This window comes from Podarcis muralis, chromosome 1 (genome assembly GCF_964188315.1).
Source record: "Podarcis muralis chromosome 1, rPodMur119.hap1.1, whole genome shotgun sequence".
NCBI classification, from domain to species: Eukaryota; Metazoa; Chordata; class Lepidosauria; order Squamata; family Lacertidae; genus Podarcis; species Podarcis muralis.
The window spans coordinates 82,424,419-82,446,843 of NC_135655.1; the positions used below are offsets into that span (position 1 = coordinate 82,424,419).

Genomic DNA, 22,425 nt, shown 5'->3' on the forward strand with positions numbered 1-22,425 from the left:
ACTCTTCGTGTATACAGGGAGTAAAGAATGTCAGGACTGTGACATTCAGGACTGTGACAGGACTGTGTCAGGACTTTGACAGATGTGGTCCTCATGTAACTCTAAGTCCATAGGACCCTTCCAAACTAACACTAACTCACTAGACAATGTCTTTCATTAGCCTACCCTCCTCAAGGACTTTTGCCTGCCAGGAAGGTGATACTGAATTCACCTACTGGGCTTAAGGTCATAGGAGGTGATAGGAAGAATCGGTCCCAGATTTTTGAGTGGATTTTTGAGGTCCACTAGCGATGGAGGTTAAATTGAATTTTGTTTGCATTTTAGTGGAAATGACTTAATTTGTACTTCTTGAACCAATATGCAAACCAAAATTCAGCTGTCCTTAGAAATGTGGGCTTCCCTGTATTTTATGATGCCACATTCTTAAAAGAACATTAGGTACAAAAATGCATATATTAGTGAAAATAACCTTCAAAACTGGATTACATTAGGGAAAATCACTTCAAAAAATTCATATTAGTCAAAACTGCATAGAAAAATGTGCTTATTAGAAGAAATTTGCACTAAACTGCTAGAAAATTTCCATGAGGATTAAAAATATATACGGTACTTGTTTCACCATTTCATTTTCTTCCTCCTAGGGAAACTTTGCGGTAAATAATGGAATACACGAATCACAGCATTGTGACTGAATTCATCCTTCTGGGCTTCATGGACCATCCAGAGTTGTGGACCATTCTCTTTCTGGCATTTATCTTGATCTACATTGTCACAGTCTCAGGAAATCTTGGCATCATCATCCTAGCTACTCTTGATGCAAACCTTCATACCCCAATGTACTTTTTCCTCAGCAACCTTTCCTTGGTTGACGTTGGCTATTCCACTACTATTGCTCCTAGGTTGCTGATGACATTCCTACAAAAGAATAGCACTATTCCGTTCACAGAGTGTACCGTGCAATTCTTCTTTTTCTGTATGTTTGCTACAGTTGAAACTTGCCTTCTAGCTATTATGGCTTATGATCGCTTCACTGCCATTTGCAACCCATTACTTTATTGTGCTGCCATGTCTAAAAAGCTCTGTATAGTCTTAGTAACAGGTGCATATATTTGTGGATTTGTGAATTCAGCTGTTCAGGCTCCGTTGATATTTAGCCTTTCTTTCTGCAGCTCAAATATTATCAATCATTTCTTTTGTGACATCCCTCCCATCCTGAAACTTTCCTGTTCAAGCACAGAAGTGGCTAACACTGTGCATTTCATCTTATGTACTGTGATAGTTGTGACCACTTTGTTGATTATCCTCATCTCCTATATCTACATTATTTTTGCCATCCTGCGGATTCGCTCTGTCCAGGGCAGACACAAAGCTTTTTCCACCTGTGCCTCCCACCTCACGTCTGTCACAATCTTCTATGGGACCATCATCTTTATGTATATGAGGCCGAATTCCAGTGTCTCAACGGATGAAGATAAAATTGTTTCAGTGTTCTATACTCTTGTGATCCCCATGCTAAATCCATTGATTTACAGTCTGAGAAATAAAGATGTGAAGGATGCTTTCATCAGGATGATAGGGAAGATTTCATTAAATTAATACATTTCCTTTTCAAGATGAGTTTCAGTTTCCAATAGATATTAACCAAGAAATAAAATGTGTATTTGTTTCATTTGTATGTGTGTGTGTGTAATTGTCCTACTGCAGAGGTGGCAAACCTTTTAGAGACTGAGTGCCCAAACTGCAACCCAAAACCCACGTATCAAAATGCCACGTATCAAAATGGCACTTATAAACAAATGAATATACTGCAATTTTTTGTGTATACCATGCCCCCAGAGTTGTTGAGCTTTTTGGGGGAGGATTGCTCAGAGTTGTTGAGTTGTTGAAGCTTTTTTGGGGGGGGGGAGGTTGCAGAAAAACACTCACACGCAGAAATGAAGCAGATGCAACTGATTGTCTCAATGTTCAACGGCAGGGAGCAATCAACAAAAAACGTTGACGCAGCAACCAACATGTGCACCTTTTCATTTTCCTACACAAACAGTTTCACACCCACAGTGGTGGTGTGGGGGGTAGCGGCGTGGACAGAAACTAGCTGCTTGGTGGAAATGCTACTTCCCCCAAGGCTGCTGCAGGCAGAGAGTGTTCTAGGGAGCATTTCCACCCCACAATGGCATGGGGGCCAGATGTACACCTAGAATGGCACTGCTGGGGCGATGGCGCGCGTTCCCACAGAGAGGCCTCCATGTGCTCACTCTGGCACACGTGCCATAGGTTTGCCACCACTGTCCTAGTGGGTTGCCTTTTTTTTTTTTTTTTTTGCCTATTCCTCTCTGAGTAGTCAGTAGGTGGCATTAGTATTCCACAGCATGATTGGCTGTCATCTGTTGGCCCTGGGAAACAATGGATGAGTGTGCCTTCATGGGTGAAGTCAAAGTGCTGGAGATTTACAGCACCTGCTTTGGCTGTAGAGACTGATACAGGCGAGGCATGTTTTGCTGCTTCTGGGGCAGATGAAGGCATCTGGTTTTGCTGCTAAAGATGCACCATGGTGTTCCTTCTTTCTGCACTCCATCCAGCCGTCCTTCCTCCTCTCGTCACTGCTGTGAATGCACAGCCTGACTGTCTCCAGGCACTATGGCCACCTGCAAGGTGTTCCCACACAACAGGGTTAATGTTGCCAGCCTTCCCGTCCTGTTTACAGACATCTTTCACAACACAGAGTTGGTTTGCCAATTGGCCTGGTGCCAGAAGCCAGCTCCCTTTGCAGCATGTCCTTAGGGATCCTGTTGTTTTCCATTCTGTGGTCATGACCAAGCCAGCATAGATGTCACTGAGAGATTCTGGGAGGTGAACGTGATGGGAATGTCGGTTTGGAAGACCACATCTTTGTTTGAGACTCTGTCCTTCTTTGCCATGCCCCAAATCTTCCTGACGCATTGCATTTGGGAGGTGTTGAAGCCTTGCTCCTGAAGTCTATAGGTTGCCCTCTGCTCTCATGATATATAAATATGTTGATTCAGTCACTTTGGTGTAGGAAGGCGCTTTAACCTTAGGCGCCTTTTTGGGGTGAGGGGATGCCCCTGAAGCTGAATCTTGGGACTTAGGGGCCCTGGGCTGGAGTCACGCAGGGGAAACCTGCTTATTTGCCTTCAGGGTGTGGCCAGGTAAAGTGGCTAGATGGTACTACCGCCACATCTCCACTTCCCACAGGCAGGGGTTGCCTTCCCTTATGGGTTTCAGGCTTTGCCTGGTGTTTGTAGTTAATTTTTGCACTTAGAGGGGTCTTCCCTCTGGAGGTTTTGATTGGTTTGGCCATCAGGTCACCATCACAATACTCACAGATATAAATGGTGGAATGCTTGAGCTGGGAGGGAGTGCTTTATTTCCTGCTCAATGTTACCTTTTTTTAATTATTTTTTTAAAATATACTTCTTTCATTTATTCAAAAATTTATACTTCACTTTTGAAATATAAATCAGAGCCATCCTGGTTTGCAGAGAATCATAAAATTGTTAAAAGACAATGAAAACAGTTCAAACTACTAAAATCATGGTTAGCACTCAATTTTAGTAATCAGTTAAAACCAACAGAGGGACCCAAAAAAATTAGTATAAAAACTAGGCAACCCAGACTAAAACACAGTAGAATAAAAGGGATTGGCTGCTAATCTGAAGTTTAAAAGGCCCTGTCTTGCATTCCCAACCAATCATTCTTCTGGATATGAGACACATATTGAAAGCCTCTGAAGTTGAGCACAGTCAATGCACAGAATTGTGTTTCTTTGCCACTGACAGCATGGATGACATTACAGTCTCATCATGTTACCACCCTGCTCAGATAACATCAGGTATTTTATAAACAAATTCAAAAGAACCAGTCTTAGCATAGCTCCTTGTGTGACCCACTGATTGCATCCCGTCAGGAACTGTCCCCACTTATTCCCATTACTGCTAAGCTTACTCAGGAGTCTCTGACTAGATAGTGCATGTTTTTGAATGGTTAACAACTCCTGTACAAGCTCTACTGTCTTGTGATGTGTATCCTTTGGAGTGTATCACACACAGCACACCACTAGAAGAATGATATTGCAGCTTGAGTGCCAAGCTGAAAAATGCAAGGTGCATGTAACAGATTATTCAAAATCCTCCACTGAGACTGGGAAGAATGGAGAGTGGGAAGAATTTTAGCAAAGGAAATTCTCCACCCACATCAGTGGCTGGGGAAACTGAGCCATTTTGTTTTGACTAATATGAATTTTTTGAAGTGATTCTCCCTAATGTAATACAGTTTTGAAGGTTATTTTCACTAATATATGTATTTTTGTACCTAAAGTCCTCCATTTTTCTTAAATACACTTCCCTTCTTTTCTTTCCCACATCCAAGCTGATTTATTATACCCATTCCCAGGGTTGCCAACTGGATTATTTCAAGGATGAGCTAGTGTGGGGACTTCCATGGAGATGAAAAGGTGAAAAGCCCTGTAGTGGCATTGGGAATTTCTCAATCCAGCATTTTCTTTTATTCAGCCTCTGATGCAGCCTCCCACCCCATCAACTTCGAGAAATGATCCCTCTCGTCTCCACTGCACTGCAAATGAACATAAATAATAAACACCTCCTCTGGTCCACACTCTCCAGTTTCCAGTCCTGTCTCTCAGCACTCCAGCCTCCATAGGGCATCCCAAAAAATACTGCAGGTGGTGGAGGCAGCAGTGCTAGTCTCCTGCCACTCCAGCTCTTTAGTTTGCTCTACTTGGTTTCCAGCCCTGCATCTCACACCAGGTGTGTAAATTGACTCAAAGCCCCATCTTCCTCTCGAGGCCAGCCCAGTTCTTTTTCTTCATCTGCTCCCCCTCCCACCACTGAGCCCTGGAGACTGAGGCTAATAGGGAGGGGAGGACACAGCCCCATGGAGATCCTATGCAATATTTTGCAGAGATGGGAGTTAAATTGGGAGAGGGAAGGAAGGCAGACTCCTCAGAGAATGTATGCAATAATTTGCAGTTGATTCCAGCTGGGCTGAACTGACTAGCTCCACCTGCAGTCTTCTTTAAAAAAATATATTTTTTTAAGACACTCTTGCCCACCAGTAGATCCAGGCTCCCCCACTGCCACCTGGAAAAAGCCAGGCAAAACTGGAGACTTCAGGTCAGCCCTTGGGGATCATACAGCCCCAAATCTTCCCCCTGTATATTTTCAAATTCTATACCAACACAATGAGTAAAGCATTTTACTATTCCCCTATATTATAGAATCATGGAATTGTCAAGTTGGAAGGGAAGTCAGTCCTGCCCAGTGCCATTTCTGCATCTGTACAAACAAACTTCTTTTCCAAAATTCAAAGGGAGATCTTCTTCCTGTGAAACCCCACAGAAGCATGACATGGACAGAACTCTGCCCCTCAGCTAAAGCTCCTCTAGTCCTTACCCCACCAGGCAAAAGGGGCCCCAGCCTATTTCAGCCTAAAATAAAACCCACTGCAATTCACACAATCCTGTGCACCAATTGTGATCAAGCTCAGAGGTTCTTTTGTGTGTCTCACCATGCTGAGAAGCGTAACTGATTGGGATACAAGACAGGGCCCTTTCTTTCTAAGCACTCTCCTGAGAGACATTCATCTTATCTCCCCACTTTCAACTTCAGATTAGCAGCTAGAACCATTTTACTCTGCCTAGTTTTTGTGTGGCTTTATTTTACCCTTCTGTTGGTGTAAACTGTTAATTAAAAGTGAATACAAAAAATGATTTTAGCAGTTTGGACTATTTATATTGGCTTTTTAAGATGGGAGCCACTGTGAATTAATCTGATAAATACCGTATTTTTCACTCTATAACACGCACCCGACCATAACACGCACATAGTTTTTAGAGGAGGAAAATCCGTAGGCATGCCACCCGTAGGCATTCCCTCCATAACATGCACAGACATTTCCCCTAATTTCTAAGAGGAAAAAAGTGAGTGTTATGGTGCAAAAAATACAGTAAATATGAGGTATAATTTTTAAAGTAAATAAAAGAGAGTAACATAGAGTGGACAAAGACCATTCACTCAAAGTCTAGTAGTTCCAGTATTTAGATCACTGAGTATTGCTGTTGTGACCTGATGGCTGAATACAAAGTCAGACACTTTAGGTTAGCTTTCAAGCCACTTTATTGATTCTGAAACCAAACCAATCAAAAGCTGCAGAAGGAAACTTCTGTAAGTGCAGAAATCAACTGTAAACTCCGAGGGGAGCCCCTGGGCCAAAGAGTCCAAAAAGCCAGCCTTCGGGCCAACTCCTAAGAAGATCGCTTAGGCTAAACTTGCTTCCTGCACCTAACCACCAAAAGTGAATGAATCAACCCGTTTACACACTATGGACTACAACTGCCACTCAGCAGATGTAGACAAACAGGCAACTCAGTAGGCTGCTCACAAAAAACAAATACACATTTTCTTTCTTGGTTAATATCTATTGGAAACTGAAACTCATCTTGAAAAGGAAATGAATCAATTTAATGAAATCTTCCCTCTCGTCCTTATGAAAGCATCCTTCACATCTTTATTTCTCAAACTGTAAATCAATGGATTTAGCATTGGGATCACAAGAGTATAGAACACTGAAACAATTTTATCTTCATCGTTTGAGACCCCAGAATTGGGCCTCAGATACATAAAGATGATAGTCCCATAGAAGATTGTAACGGCCATGAAGTGAGAGGCACAAGTGGAAAAGGCTTTGTGTCTGCCCTGGGCAGAGCGAATCTGCAGGATGGCAAAAATGATGTAGGTATAGGAGATGAGGATAATCAACAAAGTGCTCATGATTATTGAAGTAGCAAAGATGAAATGCACAGTGTTAGCCACTGCTGTGCTTGAACAGGAAAGTTTTAGGATGGGAGGAACGTCACAAAAGAAATGATTGATAACATTTGAGCTGCAGAAGGACAGGCTAAATATGAATGAAGTCTGAGCAGCTGAATTTACAAAGCCACAAATATATGCACTTGTTACTAACACCAGACAGAGCTTTTTAGACATGGCAACGAAATAAAGTAATGGGTTGCAAATGGCAGTAAAGCGATCATAAGCCATAACAGCTAGGAGGCAAGTTTCAACTGTGACAAACAGACAGAAAAAGAAGAATTGCACAGTACACTCTGTGAACGAAATAGTGCTATTCTTTTGTAGAAAGGTCATCAGCAACCTAGGAGCGATAGTAGTGGAATAGCCAATGTCAACCAAGGATAAGTTGCTGAGGAAAAAGTACATTGGTGTATGAAGGTTTGCATCAAGAGCAGCTAGGATGATGATGCCAAGATTTCCTGAGACTGTGACAATGTAGATCAAGATAAATGCCAGGAAGAGAATGGTCCACAACTTTGGATGATCCATGAAGCCCAGAAGGATGAATTCAGTCACAATGCTTTGATTCATGTATTCCATTATTTACACCAAAGTTTCCCTAGGAGGAAGAAAATGAAATTGTGAAACAAGTACTGTATATATTTTTATTCTTCATGAAAATTTCCTAGCAGTTTAGTGCAAATTTCTTCTAATAAGAACATTTTTCTATGCAGTTTTGACTAATATGAATTTTTTGAAGTGATTTTCCCTAATGTAATCCAGTTTTGAAGGTTATTTTCACTAATGCATGCATTTTTTTACCTAATGAAGGTGGCATCATAAAACACAGGGAAGTTCACATTTCTAAGGATAGCTGAATTTTGGTTTGCATATTGGTTTAAGAAGTACAAATTAAATCATTTCCACTAAAATGCAAACAAAATTCAATTTAACCTCCATCGCTAGTGGACCTCAAAAATCCACTCAAAAATCTGGGACTGATTCTTCCTATCACCTCCTATGACCTTAAGCCCAGTGGGAGAATTCAGTATCACCTTCCCGGCAGGCAAAAGTCCTTGAGGAGGGTAGGCTAATGATAGGCATTGTCTAGTGAGGAAGTGTTACCTTGGAAGGGTCCTATGGACTTAGAGTTACATGAGGACCACATTTGTCACAGTCCTTACACAGTCCTGTCACAGTCCTGAATGTCACAGTCCTGACATTCTTTACTCCCTTACACGAAGAGTGTCTGCATGTTACTATGTCACAGTGATTCAGTCTCCTGTCGGCTGAAACCATGAACAAAATGTTTAACAGTAATTGGAACAACAAATGCTCCTGGCTGGAATCTGTCTCCGGTGACATCTGTTTTTGCTAAAGTCACTTAAAGGGAAAATACTGGAACTTTCTCTGTTAGTGTTTTAAAGAATGGGAAGACTGCACTGGATATCAAAACAGGATTTTCCAAGTACTGCACTTCAACTAAAGCACTCCTACCCAGCCTCTGCTTTAAACTGAAACACACACAACATTTATTCCTCAAAGTCAGTGTTTAAGATGGGAATTGTAGTCCACCAAAATAACAATGGCAAGGACCTCTTTTCACACCAAAAGCAGACATTTCTAAATTTCTACATTACACAACACAATTTATTACCTAAGCACTGAGTTTAAAAACACAGGTGTTGGTAGCCCAAAAAATATAACTGGGCTGTATCTGAAGAAGTGTGCATGCACACGAAAGCTCATACCAAGAACTAACTTAGTTGGTCTTTAAGGTGCTACTGGAAGGAATTTTTTTGTTTTGACTGTGGCAGACCAACACGGCTACCTATCTGTAACTGGGCTAGTTGAAGCCGCCTTTGTGAATCAATATAGCTCTATCTTCAGTCCTGGTTTTAGACTGAAAAACTCATCCATTTTTCTTAAACATACTCCCCCCTTCCACCACTCCTTTGTTTCACTCTAGCATTTTTTTATCAGCCTCTGATGCAGCCCCCTCGTCCCCCCTCTACCCCATGCACTTCTTTAAATGACCCCTCTAGTCTCTACATGAAATAAAAATAAATAACAAACACCTTTTCCAGTGCAGACTCTCCAGCCTCCAGTCCTGTCTCTCAGCACTCCATGCTCCACAAGGCATCCTGGAGATGCTGTAGGTGGTGAAGGCAGGAGTCCTAGGCTCCTACCACTCCAGTTCTTCAATGCACTCTCCTTGATTTACAGCCCTGCATCTCATGCCAGGTGTGCATGAACACTCAAAAAACCCTCTTCCTCCTCTTGTGACCAGCCCAGTTATTTTCCTTCACCTGCTCTCACCCTGGAGACTGAGGTCAACTGGGAGGGAAAGATGCAACCCCCCCTGGAGAGTCTATGCAATATTTTGCAGAAATGGGAGTTAATTGGGAGAGGAGAGGAGAGGAGAGGAAAGCAGACTCCTCAGAGAATCTATGGAACTTTTTAGTTGCTCCAGCTGGGATGAAGCTTGCAAGCTCCCTCTTCAACCTTCTTAGTCATATCTGAGCAGGATGGTAACAAGATGAGATTGTAATATTGCTCTATGCTGTCAGTGGCAAAGAAACACAATCCTGTGCATTGACTATGCTCAACTTCAGAGGCTTCCAATATGTGTCTCATTTACAATTAATTTGGCTTTTTGCTCAGAATATATTGCTTGAATCCCTTTTTTAAAATTTTCTCCAAAATTCATTTCTTCAAGGACTTTTTTCATAAATTCCCATGAAATGTCATCAAATGCTTTCTCAGCATCTATAAACATCAATGCTGCCTGCTTTTCATTTCTTATTTTCAAGTATTCTACGATATCATTAATATTTCTTATATTATCCTTCATTTGTCTCCCCGGAAGGAAGCCTGCCTGGTCATGATGTATAAATTTCTTCAGTATTATTTTCATCCTATTAGCCAATATGTTAGCAAACAGTTTGTAATCATTATTTAATAATGAAATAGGTCCATAATTTTTTATTGAGGTCAAACCTGTCTCTTGTTTTGGGTTTAAAGTTATATATGCATCTCTCCAAGCCTCTGGGACCTTGCCTAACTTCAAGATTTCTTTCATTGTAGCTTGTAATGGTGCTAATAATTGTTTATCTAATTTTTTATAGTATTTAGCTGACAGTCCATCTGGTCCTGGCGATTTCACTGTTTTTGCCTGATTGATTGCTTCCAATAGCTCTGTGGATGTTATGGGGCATTTAAAATTGCTACTTTCTCATCTGTGATTTTTGATAGTTTACTTACTTTCAAATATTCCTCTATCTCCATTTTATTTTCTGATCCTGTTCTATATAAATCTGTAAAATATTTGACAAATTCTTTCCTAATCTCTTTTGGGTTGTCTAGAATTTTTTTCTTGACTTTAATTTTACTTACAGTATTTTTCATCTCGTTTTTGTTGAATTGCCATGCCAACAATTGCATGCTCAAAATATATTTGTTTCATTTAAAAAAAAATTCCACTCTACTTCTTTACTGATAATCATTGAATATTGTGTTTGTAATAGCTTGATAGCTTTCTTTGTACTCTCTTTGTTTGGTTTGTATATTAACTGTTTTTCTTTATTTATCAGGGCCTCTAAGATTTCCCTTATCTTTTGTTCTCTCAATTTCTTTTGTTATGCATTTTGTTGAGTTAAAAAAACCTCTCATCACAGCTTTACTGGCATCCCAAACCATCTGAAGGTCTGATCCTTTATTTAAATTTGTCTTGAAATAGTCCCCTAACGTTTTCTCTGCTTTTTCTACCAAATTTTGATCATCTAATAAATCTTCATTCAATCTCCATCTGACAGTAGAATGTTTTTCATTTTGTAATTCTTAAATTAATGGATTGTGATCTGATATTGTTCTTGGTCTTATTTCTTTTTTTAAACTATTAATTCTAATTCTTTAGAGACCCACATTGCTTTGATTCTTCCACTGCTTTTATGCACATATGAAAAAAAATGTTAACTCTATACCTAATGGGTGCTTAAAGGTAAAGGTAAAGGGACCCCTGACCATTAGGTCAAGTCGTGGATGACTCTGGGGTTGCAGCGCTCATCTCGTTTTATTAGCCAAGGGAGCTGGCGTAGAGCTTCAGGGTCATGTGGCCAGCATGACTAAGCCGCTTCTGGTGAACCAGAGCAGTGCACAGAAACACTGTTTACCTTCCCGCCAGAGTGGTACCTATTTATCTACTTGCACTTGGATATGCTTTCGAACTGCTAGGGTGGCAGAAGCAGGGAGATCAAGCAATGGGAGCTCACCCCGTCGCAGGGATTCAAACCACCGACCTTCTGATTGGCAAGCCCTAGGCTCTATGGTTTAACGTACAGCACCACCTGTGTCCTGAATGGGTGCTTAGTTCTCCATATAGCTGTCAAATTTAGGATCTCTACCATGTCACAGAAACTTGTTGGGAGTCTCCCTTCTTTAGTGTCTTTTCCCATTTCAAGTGAAAACACCCAATTTAAATCGGCTATTAAAATCATTTTTCTGATCTGCAAATTCCAATAATTCTGTCATTCATACACACACACACACACACACACACACACTGCTTTCTTTTCATTTGGGGCATAGATTCCAACTAATTGAATTTTTTCACCTTGTACTACAATCTGTACTATGATCACTCTTCCTTCTTCGTTTCCAGGATTTGTTTAGGCTCTAATTTTGGTTTAATGTACAAAACCACCCCTCGTTTTTAATTATTTATCTGCTGTTATAAATTCCATTCCTAATTTTTTATTGATTAGGACTCTTTTACAGTATGTCTACTTGCTATGTTAGTCTCTTGTAAGTAAATTACATCTAAATTTTGTTTTAGAATTATATGTTCGGTTTTCTTTCTTTTTACTTTATTGTTCAAGCCATTTACATTCCAGCTCCATACCTTCAGATCTGCCATTTTATTTCTCTGTTTTCTTTTTCCCTAGAGTCTTATCTTTTCCTCCTCTTGGTTATTTAAAACTTCTATCCCCCCCCCGTATCTCCTTCACCTGTTCCCCCTGTTGCTCGAACCAGTTCTGATGGTGTATATGGGCTATCAAAATCTGTGCCATATCATTTCAAGAAGTCCTGTGCCTGCTCTGTGTTTGTAAGTCTGTGCCTTTGTTTCTTGTATGTAAAGGAGATTCCTTCTGGAAACTCCCACCTGAATTGTATGTTAACTCTAGTCAAAACATTTGTCAGGAATTTGTACTTCTGGCATTTTTGTAACAAATGGGGAGGGATTTCTTTTAGCATGAAAATCGGGTTTCCATCAATCTGGAGTCTGTTTTCATAATTATTCTGGATTTCATAATTATTCCTACTGCCTGACCTTAGTTAGAGCACACAGAGTAAAAGAAAAAGAGAAAGTATCAAAGGAGAAGGAGCAATTCAGTAGTACAAATACCCTGAATTACAAAGACATCTCCAGAATGTAAAAGTAGAGACTGAAATTTTGATCATCCTCTTCCTTCCTTTTGTAGTCAAATGTAACATTCATCCAAAATTCTAAATGCTCTGGTCTTCACCAATCAATTTATTTAACTTGACAATTTGCCAAACCTCCAGCTATTTCCAGGCACTCACCCCTTCCTCGTTTCCAAAGTTAGATGAGTGTTTCCCTGCATAACTTTGGTTTAGATTGGGAAAATCCAGGTATTTTCAAATAATTCCAAAGAATTCAATAATATGTTCTCAAATCTAGGAACTGTCACTTCAAGTTCAAGATCAATATTATATCCAATAGAGTTCAAGTTCAGCAATCAAGTTCAAACAGTATTAGCACTAAAAAACCCCTCACAGAAGGTATTTCTCACCAGAGGCATTAAGGTAGCCTGTAAGACTTCCACTTACAAATCTCTTCCCAGCAGTTGGCAGATAGCCAGAAAACAGAAGTTGACTTCCTTTTTGATTTCCGTTTTCACCAAATTAAAAGAAAAAAAGGAAATAAAAGTAAAGAAAGTCCAAAGATGTTTCGGTTTAGTAAAATTAGAATAAAAATCTCCTGCTTACTGTGGCAGTCTGAGACTTGGACTCACAGGTTCGCAATGCAGACGCAAGTGCTCTCGACTGCTCTCCCCCCCCCCCCCGCCGCCTTTCAACAGTGTTTTACTGGGCTGTGTGTGGCGGCAGAAGAACCCTTCAACGTTCCACAACCCCTAGTGGAACTTTCTGGAGGGGGGTAGCCTTACCTTGGCACTTTCCCCTCTTTCCCCTGCAGGTCTCAGACTGATCAGACGATCGGTTCTGCGCTGCATTTTTTCCTACTGGCAGGAAACCAGAAGGGCCAAAAAAACACAAAGCTTTTTCCACTTGTGCCTCTCACTTTATGGCCGTTACAAGCTTCTATGGGACCATCACCTTTATGTATCTGAGGCCCAATTCTGGGGTCTCAAAGGATAAATATAAAATTGTTTCAGTGTTCTATACTCTTGTGATTCCGATGCTAAATCCATTCATCTACAGTCTGAGAAATAAAGACGTTAAGAATGCTTTCCTAAGGATGAAAGGGAATATTTCATTAAATTAAGTCAGTTCGTTTTCAAGATGAGTTTGAGTTTCCAATAGACAATAGACAATAGACAATAGACAAGAAAGAAAATGTGTATTTGTTTTTTTTTGTGAGCAGCCTGGTGAGTTGGCTGTTTTTCTACACCTGCTGAGTGGCAGTTGTCCATAGTGTGTAAATGGGTTGATTCATTCACTTTTGGTGGTTAGGTGCAGGAAGCAGGTTTAGACTAAGTGATTTACTTAGGAGTTGGCCACAAGGTCGGCTTTTTGGACTCTTTGGCCCAGGGGCTTCCCTCGGAGTTTACAGTTGATTTCTGCACTTACAGAAATTTCCTTCTGCATGTTTTGATTGGTTCAGTTTCAGAATCAATAATGTGGCTTGAAAGCCAACCTAAAGTGTCTGACTTTTTATTCAGCCATCAGGTCACAACAGCAGTACTCAGTGATCTAAATAATGGAACAACTAGACTGTGAGTGAATGGTCTTTGTCCTGCTCTATGTTACTCTGTTTTATTTATTTTAAAAATTATACCTCACCTTATTTATCAGATTAATTCACAGTGGCTCCCATCTAAAAAAGCCAATCTAAGTAGTTAAGCTGCTAAAATCAATTTTTGTACTCATTTTTAATAAACAGTGTACACCAACAGAAGGGTAAAATAAAGCCACATTAAAACTCAGCAGAGTAAAATGGTTTTATCTGCTAATCTGAACTGTAAAGTGGGGAGATCAGATGAATGGCTTTTTTAAAAAAATATATTTTTTATTAACCGGCCAATCAAATCAAATTAAATCACATCACATAAATTCCGAATTACAAAGCCGAATTTTAAATTTTGTTGGGTGGACCCATATTTCAAGATCCGAAGGGGGATTCTGATCATCTTCTTGCTACTGCATTAATGTCCAAATCAGACCAAATCAGTCCAAACAGAGTTCATAATTCTATCCAGTCTTATCTTGCTGTTTCCACATCACATCTTGTTCATATATTTTCTCTTTTTTCTTTATGATCTCTTCTGATAGTCTCCTTAAGCCGATAAACACCAATAATAATAATCCTGTGTGAATTTTTCCGTTCTTCCAATCCTCAAATCAAGATGGTTTCCATATCTCATCGCCTTCATAGATAACATCGCTCTTTCCATCATTAATTACAGAACTGTCGCTCTTAGGTCCCTCTGAGGAGTTTCACCGACAATATAAAGGCAGCTCTGTTTCTCTATTTCTCTTCCCAGACTCAAGACCTCTGTCAGAACTTCCCAATATGGCGACGGCATTTTTAACTGCGTCATTCCAGAGCTCTTATACATTCCACGCTCTTCTTAAAACATGCTTTGGTTCGAAAGTTTATCTCCACACAGCCTTAAATCCACAGCTTAAGTCCTTAAAACGACATTTCTGACTCTGTGGGTTGGAGAGATGTTATTGTCATCTTCCGATGCGCCCCTAGTGGCCCCCCCAGATGAATGTCTTTCAGGAGGTTATTCTACAATCTGGGTGCTTTGAAAGAAAAGGCACTGTCTTACATCCCAATCAGTTATGATTCTCAACATGGTGAGACACACCAAAGGATCACAATTGATGCACAGGACTGCGTGCATTGCAGTGGGTTTTATTTTTGGCTGAAATAGGCTGCGCCCCCTGTTGCCTGGTGGGTAAGGACTAGAGGAGATTCAACTGAGGGGCAGACTTCTGCCCATGTCTTGCTCCTGTGGGGTTTCACAGGAAGAAGAACTCTCTCTGACTTTTTTTTTGAGGGGGGAGGGAGTGGTTTGTACAGATGCAAAAATGGCATTGGGCAGAATCAACATAGTAAAGGGGGCTCCTCATAAGGGGTCAGAGGAGGGGGATTGGCCACGGAACCCCAAGCTCAGGAGTTGAATTCCTGATTGGAATCCTCACCCTGGTTGGCCAGCAAGATCTTGCAAGATTTGCTTGCGCCACAAGGTTCAACACTATAGGCACGTACCTCCACATGTAGTGGGATTGCTCCAAAATTCAACGCTTTTGTACATTAGTCTTACAAGAAATCTCCAAAATAACAAAACAGGTATTAGAAGCAACCCCAGAACTGATCTCTTCCAAGAGAACAGTGCACACTCAGAATACAAAGAACTCATAAGACACTTTCCAATGATAAGTATTTTGGCACTGTTGGGTTGGCTTGGATGTTCATGAGTTTGAGAATAGATTATGATACCCCTTTTTGAGGAGTGAGGTTATTAACCCTCTACTACTATCCAAACCAGGTCACTCTACCATTACAACTGTGTCCTTTCTTCTAGCAGATCAAGATAATCAGGTGACAGCAAAAACTGCAATTTTTTTAACAGGGGCAATTGGAATAAGATCTTTTATTTGATTATTGATGTATACCTCCAGAACGTATTTTGTATAGTTAAGTATTTACCCTTGTCTTCAGTATATGCCATTTTATTTTATTGCTATGGCTAGGGTCTGATGCAAATAAAGAGTCTTCTGATTCTACCATACTCTTTATAAATGAGTTTATTTGAAAATAAGGTAGAGAAAAATAACTAATGAGGATAGTTACCACATTGTGTGGGCTGAATGGAAAGCCAGAAGTCCTGTTTCAAACCAATTAAGGATGAACAGTGGGAACAAGAACAAATTCCCACACAGCATGTCCTCAGGTGATTATGCTGAGAGGTCCTACACAACATTTTAATGATGCAGCTCTCATTCATATATTTCAGGGATTTGATTTCTAGGTAATACTAAACCAAGTATAAAATGAGCAGTTTTATCTACGCATCTTGATTTGGAAGGCTTTAGAAATGACATCTATCATCTTCACAGGTAAAGTTACTTGGGCTATGTTGACTTACCAGATAAAATCTCAGTTATACAGAATTTATAGGGGAAGAGATAAGGGAAGAGATAAGGGAAGAGATAACTCAGTTGGTAGAGCATGAGATTCTTAATCTGAGGGTTGTGGGTTCAAGCCATACTGCAGGGGATTGGACTAGATGATCATTGTGGTCTCTTCCAACTCCAAAATTCTCTGGTTCTATGTATTTGCAGCTTAAACATTGCAGGCACGTTCCTTTTTTATTTGGCACAGAAGCCTAACAAATGAATGGGAAGACACCCTTTCAGTAGGAAGAATAGAACAATTCTTCCCAGCTTTAAATTTCTGTTTACTCAAGTGGCAGAGATGATGACATTAAAAGTAAAAAGAATGAGGAAAAAGAAACATGAAATTATATGGAAGCCTAAAATTTTATGGATTTGGAAAGGCTAGATGGAACTCTCCCTTTGCTGTAGTAGCGTGCTACAAGGGCTGATTAAGGATGTTCTAAAAGATCAACGTTTTGTGAACAAAACATATGGATGATGTGGAAAACTTGTGACGCTAGTCATAATTAGACATTGGTGAATCTGTCAATTTCAGTTTCTCTTAGTGCCTCATTTTTCCAGTGACTAATTCTATTTTCTCCGTTTCCACAGCAGTTTGCAAAGTTTTATTTAAAAAAAAAAATGCATATCAATTTTTGATGGTATTTTGCCTAATCAAGAAAAAATATTACAGAATCCAAACACTTCCTTTTATCATTATAAGCTGCTTGGGGAAAGTGGGTACTATGTTTGTAGATATCATCCACTCCTATCAAAACGTATAGTCATTTTTTAAAAAAATCCTAGTTAGTGAATGGGCAAAATGAATTAGGCTAAGACAGTGCCATTCAGTGCCACACTTTTCTAACCATTCTGTCTGTGCAAGCATTGCAGCTTGTCAGATAAAATGACCACCCCCCTCTTTCCTCTGTGTACTGGTTACCCAACCCCCTTGCGTCAATTTCTGGGGTGTTGGGGGAAGAAGAGGGGGGAAAGTGTAAAAGTGTAAGTCTGTGTCTTCCTCTGACTGGGCTGGTTAGGTGAATCCTGCCTTTAGTTTCTAATCTCAAATTGCATCTTGGAGAAAAGCAGGTGTGTGAGCATTTTGCAGTGGAGAGCAGAGATAGGGTTCAACACCCTCTCCTGCCTTTCATTTGAAATTGCTCCCTACCCCGCTGTTTTGTGCCAATCTTTGGCACAACCTGCATTTTTAAGTCATAAGTCTGTCCTGTACTGACTTACAGTTGCATAACATTGAAACCTCAGCTCGGAGTTTGCAATATTACGCACATGTATTTGGGCATAAAATCTACTGAGGTCAGAGTAGCTAATGCCTCAGTAAAACAAGATAACATGGGATTGCAACCTTCCACCTTCCTTTAAAATATGGGAAAACTATGCCCATGCTATATATTTTATTAGAGGTCCTAAAATGTGAACAGTGAAAATAAGGAATGGGTGACAAACCTACATTTGTGCTAAGTCAAAATATTATCTTCTACAGAAAACAGCATATGATAAAATAAAGATGACTACCAGTGCATCATATCTGAGGTCGACAATGTGAATGGCACATTGTGTATTATGAGTGAAATGACCATGGCTTCCATTGGTTTGGTTCAGAAATAAACTAGACACACACACGCACAAAGAAATGGGGGAAAGGAGACTGAACATTTATGTGCCAATCTGTTTTTTGCTCCCTGACCCTCATTTGGTAACAAGGAACTGTCCTGGTCATTTGCTATTAGTAGGCTGTGGAAAAGAATCTGAACATCCACAAAGGACCCTTGAGACAAGAGCAAGTGAAGAATTCCTGGTAGCTAATACTATTTCAACTTTTTTTTCATATTTTTATTTACACAGGAGAATACAACTTGTGACAATGTCGGAAGGAAACTTCACCACAATTACTGAATTTGTTTTGCTGGGATTCACAGATAATCAGAGTATGCAGTTTCTTCTCTTCATAGTGTTCTTACTGGTTTACTTGCTCATCTTGGTGGGGAACGTTGGCATGGTGACATTAATCAGGATTGACTCCAGGCTTCACACTCCCATGTACTTTTTCCTGAGCAACCTATCAATCTTAGATATTGGTTACTCCACTGTCATCGCTCCCAGGACACTGATGACACTGGTAGCAAAAAGCAAAACAATTTCCTTCACTGGCTGTGCCCTGCAGTTTTTCTTCTTCTGCATTGCAGTATCCTGTGAGTGCTTCCTGCTGGGTGCGATGGCATATGACCGCTTCATCGCTATCTGCAATCCATTGTTGTATACTACCATCATGTCCAAAAAGTTCTGTTATCTGCTTGTGGCTGTTTCGTATCTAACAAGTTGTGTGAATGCAGCGGTCCAGACTTCATTTATATTTAGTTTGTCCTTTTGCGGATCCAACATCATCAACCATTTTTTCTGTGATGTACCCCCTATCCTAAGGCTCTCATGTTCAGATACAGGAGTCATTGATATAATTCATTTTAGCTTCTCCACAGCAATCGCATTAGTAACGATCCTGACCATACTGATCTCTTACATATACATACTTGTTGCCGTCCTCCGGATGAACTCAGCTGAGGGCAGACGTAAAGCCTTCTCTACCTGTGCCTCCCACCTTACAGCTCTCACTATATTCTATGGGACAGCTGTTTTCATGTACTCACGGCCCAATTCAAAATATTCTGTGGAGCAGGACAAAATAATCTCTGTGTTTTATACCCTTGTAATACCAATGTTGAATCCACTCATCTACAGTCTGAGAAATAAGGAGGTCAAAGAGGCTTTCAAAAGGCTGCTTGGGGAAAAGGCTATCACTCAGAGCCATTGAACTTCATGTTAAGAGGCCTTATTACATCCTTAACTGCAATGTCCATATTATTAATTTTTGTCTACATTTTGGGTTTGGTCCTGACTACTTACCTTAAGGTAAGCCACTTTGAACTCTGAGAGTCTTTTTTCTGCATAGAGATGTATGTGATTGTGTGGCAAAATCGATTTATTGATCTGGCGCGACCCCGCTAATTGATTTATTGGCCCTCAATTAGCTACGCATGGCCGCCCGGCACACTTCCCTGCGAGACTCTGCTCCGTCTCCAGCAGCTCTTCAGTCACGCCTTAGCAGAGATAAACACAGCGGTGATGAAACTGTCACGTCCTTTACTTAGCTTCCAGACAAACACATACAGAGTCCAGGTTTGTCCATTTCAGTTCTTTATTCCGACATTCCCCCAGGGATCTCCTGGGCTCCTTGCCGCCATTACGAAGCTGCGACTTTCTCCCTCAAAGACCAGAGGGGAACAGAAACTCCTCCCAAGCTCCTCCCAGCTTCTAAAAGAATGTTGAGGCATCATGGGAACTTCTTAACCTGTTAAGTTCCAAACCTCATACCCCCTCTTGCCGAAAACCATTCTGACAAGACCCTTCTGAGTTCAACACCTTCCCCTTTGCCTTGTGCCCCTTCCCGGCATCTTTCCCAGGCACCTGTTGAACCCCTTCAACATTCCCAGAATCACACTGTGCGACACTTTTCCACGCACCTGTGACCTGATACCCTACTGACCCATTAGGGCCAGCAGTTGTGTCTTCTCCGTCAGACTCTTCCCCCTCTGACTTGACAACCCTTCCGTGAGCTTTCTCCATTACCGGAGATGAAGCCTCACACCTGGACACTCCTTTAACAACCCTTGGAGATGCCCAAACCTGCCCTGAACCCTGACCCTGGACTTGGTCCCCATCACCTGGTTTTGAACCCTGATTCTGGACCTGATCCCCCGTCACCGGGTTCAGTAACAGCCTCCCTTCTCCCTTGAGAAGACTTTGCACCCGTCACCTGGTGACGTATTCCCTTTTCCTTGAAAAATTCCTCCAGAGCAGACCCAGTAAACTGTGACCCTCGGTCGCTCTTGAACCCTTGCACCTTGGTGGAGAACTTTAGTTCCACCTCCGCAACCCAATCCTTGATCAGTTGCACCGCCTCCCCCTGTGATTTGAGAGAGAGACACCAGCCAACCTGGCTGTGGCCATCTGTTAGCGATAGCACATACCTGGCCTCACCCAGACTCTCACACCTCCTGGGTCCTGACAGATCTGTGTGAACCAGCTCAAAGGGCTTCTTTGGCTACCCTCCCAAACCCGGGAAAACCATGCACCTGTGCATGCCCTGCACCCTAGGGACCTCCCACATTTCCGGAGTTTGTACCCTTTTGTGCACCCGTGCAACTTTTGCACATCTTTGGGAACCTTAGCACACTGCGCCTGTGCTTTTCCAGTTGTCGCCCCCCTCTGAAAATGGAACAGGTATCATTTTCAAAGCATTTTTGAACCCCTGCGTCATTAGAGCAGATACAGATAACCGACAACTATTCAGTCCCGGCACAACGTAGACCTCTTGCTCCTCCTGTAAAAGGGAGAGAAAAACACGTTAGCCACATCACAGACTGATTTTTTGTGCTCCGCCTGTGAACATAACAATCAATCCTGTTGAAACAGCCCTGCAGTTCCGCATTCCGCCTGCAGGCTTGCCTATCAGGTGCTGCCTGATAGCAGAATCCAAAACACCCAGCGTGTCACCGTGTCCTGGCTGGAGTTGTTCTTCACAGTTGCCATAGAAGCAGTGATAAGAAACAACCCTCCCCAGCGTCTGAAACACGTCTTTCCCTTGCGTTCCCACGCTGGCCTGTCTCTCCCAGACTGACTCCCTGTGGGAACTCAGCTGGTTGACCTTGGGACCTTCCTGCCCAGCTGTTTCCGCACTCCATGGGCAGCAGCGTCGCAAGCGTCCCGTTGCATTACACACGTAGCAAAGACGAACTCCAGTGGAAAAACACTGCTCTTGGGCTCCTCCCAGCTGGCCTCCTTCTCCTTCTTCCGGAAAAGCACTCCTTGCCAGCTCCGCCCTCTTTGAACCTCCACTTCATTCCAGCACGTACAGTGGAAAACTTTTTGAACGTGCCTTTGGAAAAGTCCGCCCCCCCCCCACCTGCTCAGCAGCACTCCTTGTGGCTAAAGCATCAGGGACAGGGGCTCCAGCCGTCTCTAGGCTTTTGTATTCCTTCTCCAGGGCTCTGGCCTTTTGCTGAAGCTTCACAGCAAAGGCAGCTCATTCCCAGATAGCCCTTTTAGACTCTGCAAACCTGGCAGCAACAGCAGCAGTGCCAGTAGTCCCTTGGCCCCCCCCTGGGGCCCACAGCCCTTCCCAGCTGTGCACCGGCTCTCACGAAGGTGGTCAGCGCCATCTTGCCTTTCTGTTCTGAAGCAGCCATCTTCCGGCACCCAGAACAATAGACTTCAGATCAGCAGCCAGGTTGCCCAACTTCTTAAAGTGAGCATGGAATGTCCTCCAAGACCTGGCAGCCTGCCATCCTCTTCCGTTCTCCCAAGGGGCCCCAAGCTGTACTTACAGTTCACAAGCTCCTCTGGCACCCGTGGAGAAGCGATTCCTTGCTGCCTTCAGCTCCCAGAGCTCCAGCTGGTCCCAGCATTCAGCAACACAGGCAGCCACTCTGTGTCTTTCAGCCAGCTGCTTTTAGCTCCGCAGCTCTCCTTGCCTCTTAGCACCAGGCAAAAAACTCCGCCAAACTTCAAACGCATTCCGGCACTTCCAGTGACAGTTTTACAAGCGGTAATTACCCATAACCTGTGGCAAAATCGATTTATTGATCTGGCGCGACCCCGCTAATTGATTTATTGGCCCTCAATTAGCTACGCATGGCCGCCCGGCACACTTCCCTGCGAGACTCTGCTCCGTCTCCAGCAGCTCTTCAGTCACGCCTTAGCAGAGATAAACACAGCGGTGATGAAACTGTCACGTCCTTTACTTAGCTTCCAGACAAACACATACAGAGTCCAGGTTTGTCCATTTCAGTTCTTTATTCCGACATTCCCCCAGGGATCTCCTGGGCTCCTTGCCGCCATTACGAAGCTGCGACTTTCTCCCTCAAAGACCAGAGGGGAACAGAAACTCCTCCCAAGCTCCTCCCAGCTTCTAAAAGAATGTTGAGGCATCATGGGAACTTCTTAACCTGTTAAGTTCCAAACCTCATAGATTGCTCCGTTCATTAACTGTATTTATGTCCCACTGAAATGGATGAAAAAGGTCGTAACTCAGTTCCCTTTAAAATGAATTGGAAAATGAACTTTACTGCATGTTACACCATCAAAGAAAATATGATGAAAATGCAGTTTTGGTTGTACCTTACACCATCAAAAATCTCCAAAATGTATAAAA

The 22,425-nt window shown here is 41.9% G+C and overlaps 4 protein-coding genes across 4 annotated transcripts in view; 3 read left to right on the forward strand and 1 right to left on the reverse strand.

Moving 5' to 3' along the window:
• LOC114601534 (apelin receptor) overlaps positions 1-22,425 on the forward strand; it is a 492,419-nt gene that overhangs the window by 366,686 nt on the left and 103,308 nt on the right. The gene's annotated exons all lie outside the window — the stretch shown is intronic.
• On the forward strand, positions 661-1,596 carry LOC114601716 (olfactory receptor 5AR1-like). The gene has a single exon (XM_028739148.2). The coding sequence runs from the start codon at positions 661-663 to the stop codon at positions 1,594-1,596; it is 936 nt and encodes a 311-aa protein (XP_028594981.2).
• LOC114601736 (olfactory receptor 5AR1-like) lies at positions 6,492-7,428 on the reverse strand. The gene has a single exon (XM_028739212.2). It carries the CDS (start codon positions 7,425-7,427, stop codon positions 6,492-6,494), a length of 936 nt encoding a protein of 311 aa, XP_028595045.2. The 5' UTR covers position 7,428.
• LOC114601744 (olfactory receptor 5AR1-like) lies at positions 18,073-19,026 on the forward strand. The gene has a single exon (XM_077916972.1). It carries the CDS (start codon positions 18,082-18,084, stop codon positions 19,024-19,026), a length of 945 nt encoding a protein of 314 aa, XP_077773098.1. The 5' UTR covers positions 18,073-18,081.

Bases quoted from the DNA above. Each gene is read 5' to 3' on its own strand.
- LOC114601744 (XM_077916972.1), top strand. From the start codon at position 18,082: ATGTCGGAAGGAAACTTCACCACAATTACTGAATTTGTTTTGCTGGGA.
- LOC114601716 (XM_028739148.2), top strand. From the start codon at position 661: ATGGAATACACGAATCACAGCATTGTGACTGAATTCATCCTTCTGGGC.
- LOC114601736 (XM_028739212.2), bottom strand. From the start codon at position 7,427: ATGGAATACATGAATCAAAGCATTGTGACTGAATTCATCCTTCTGGGC.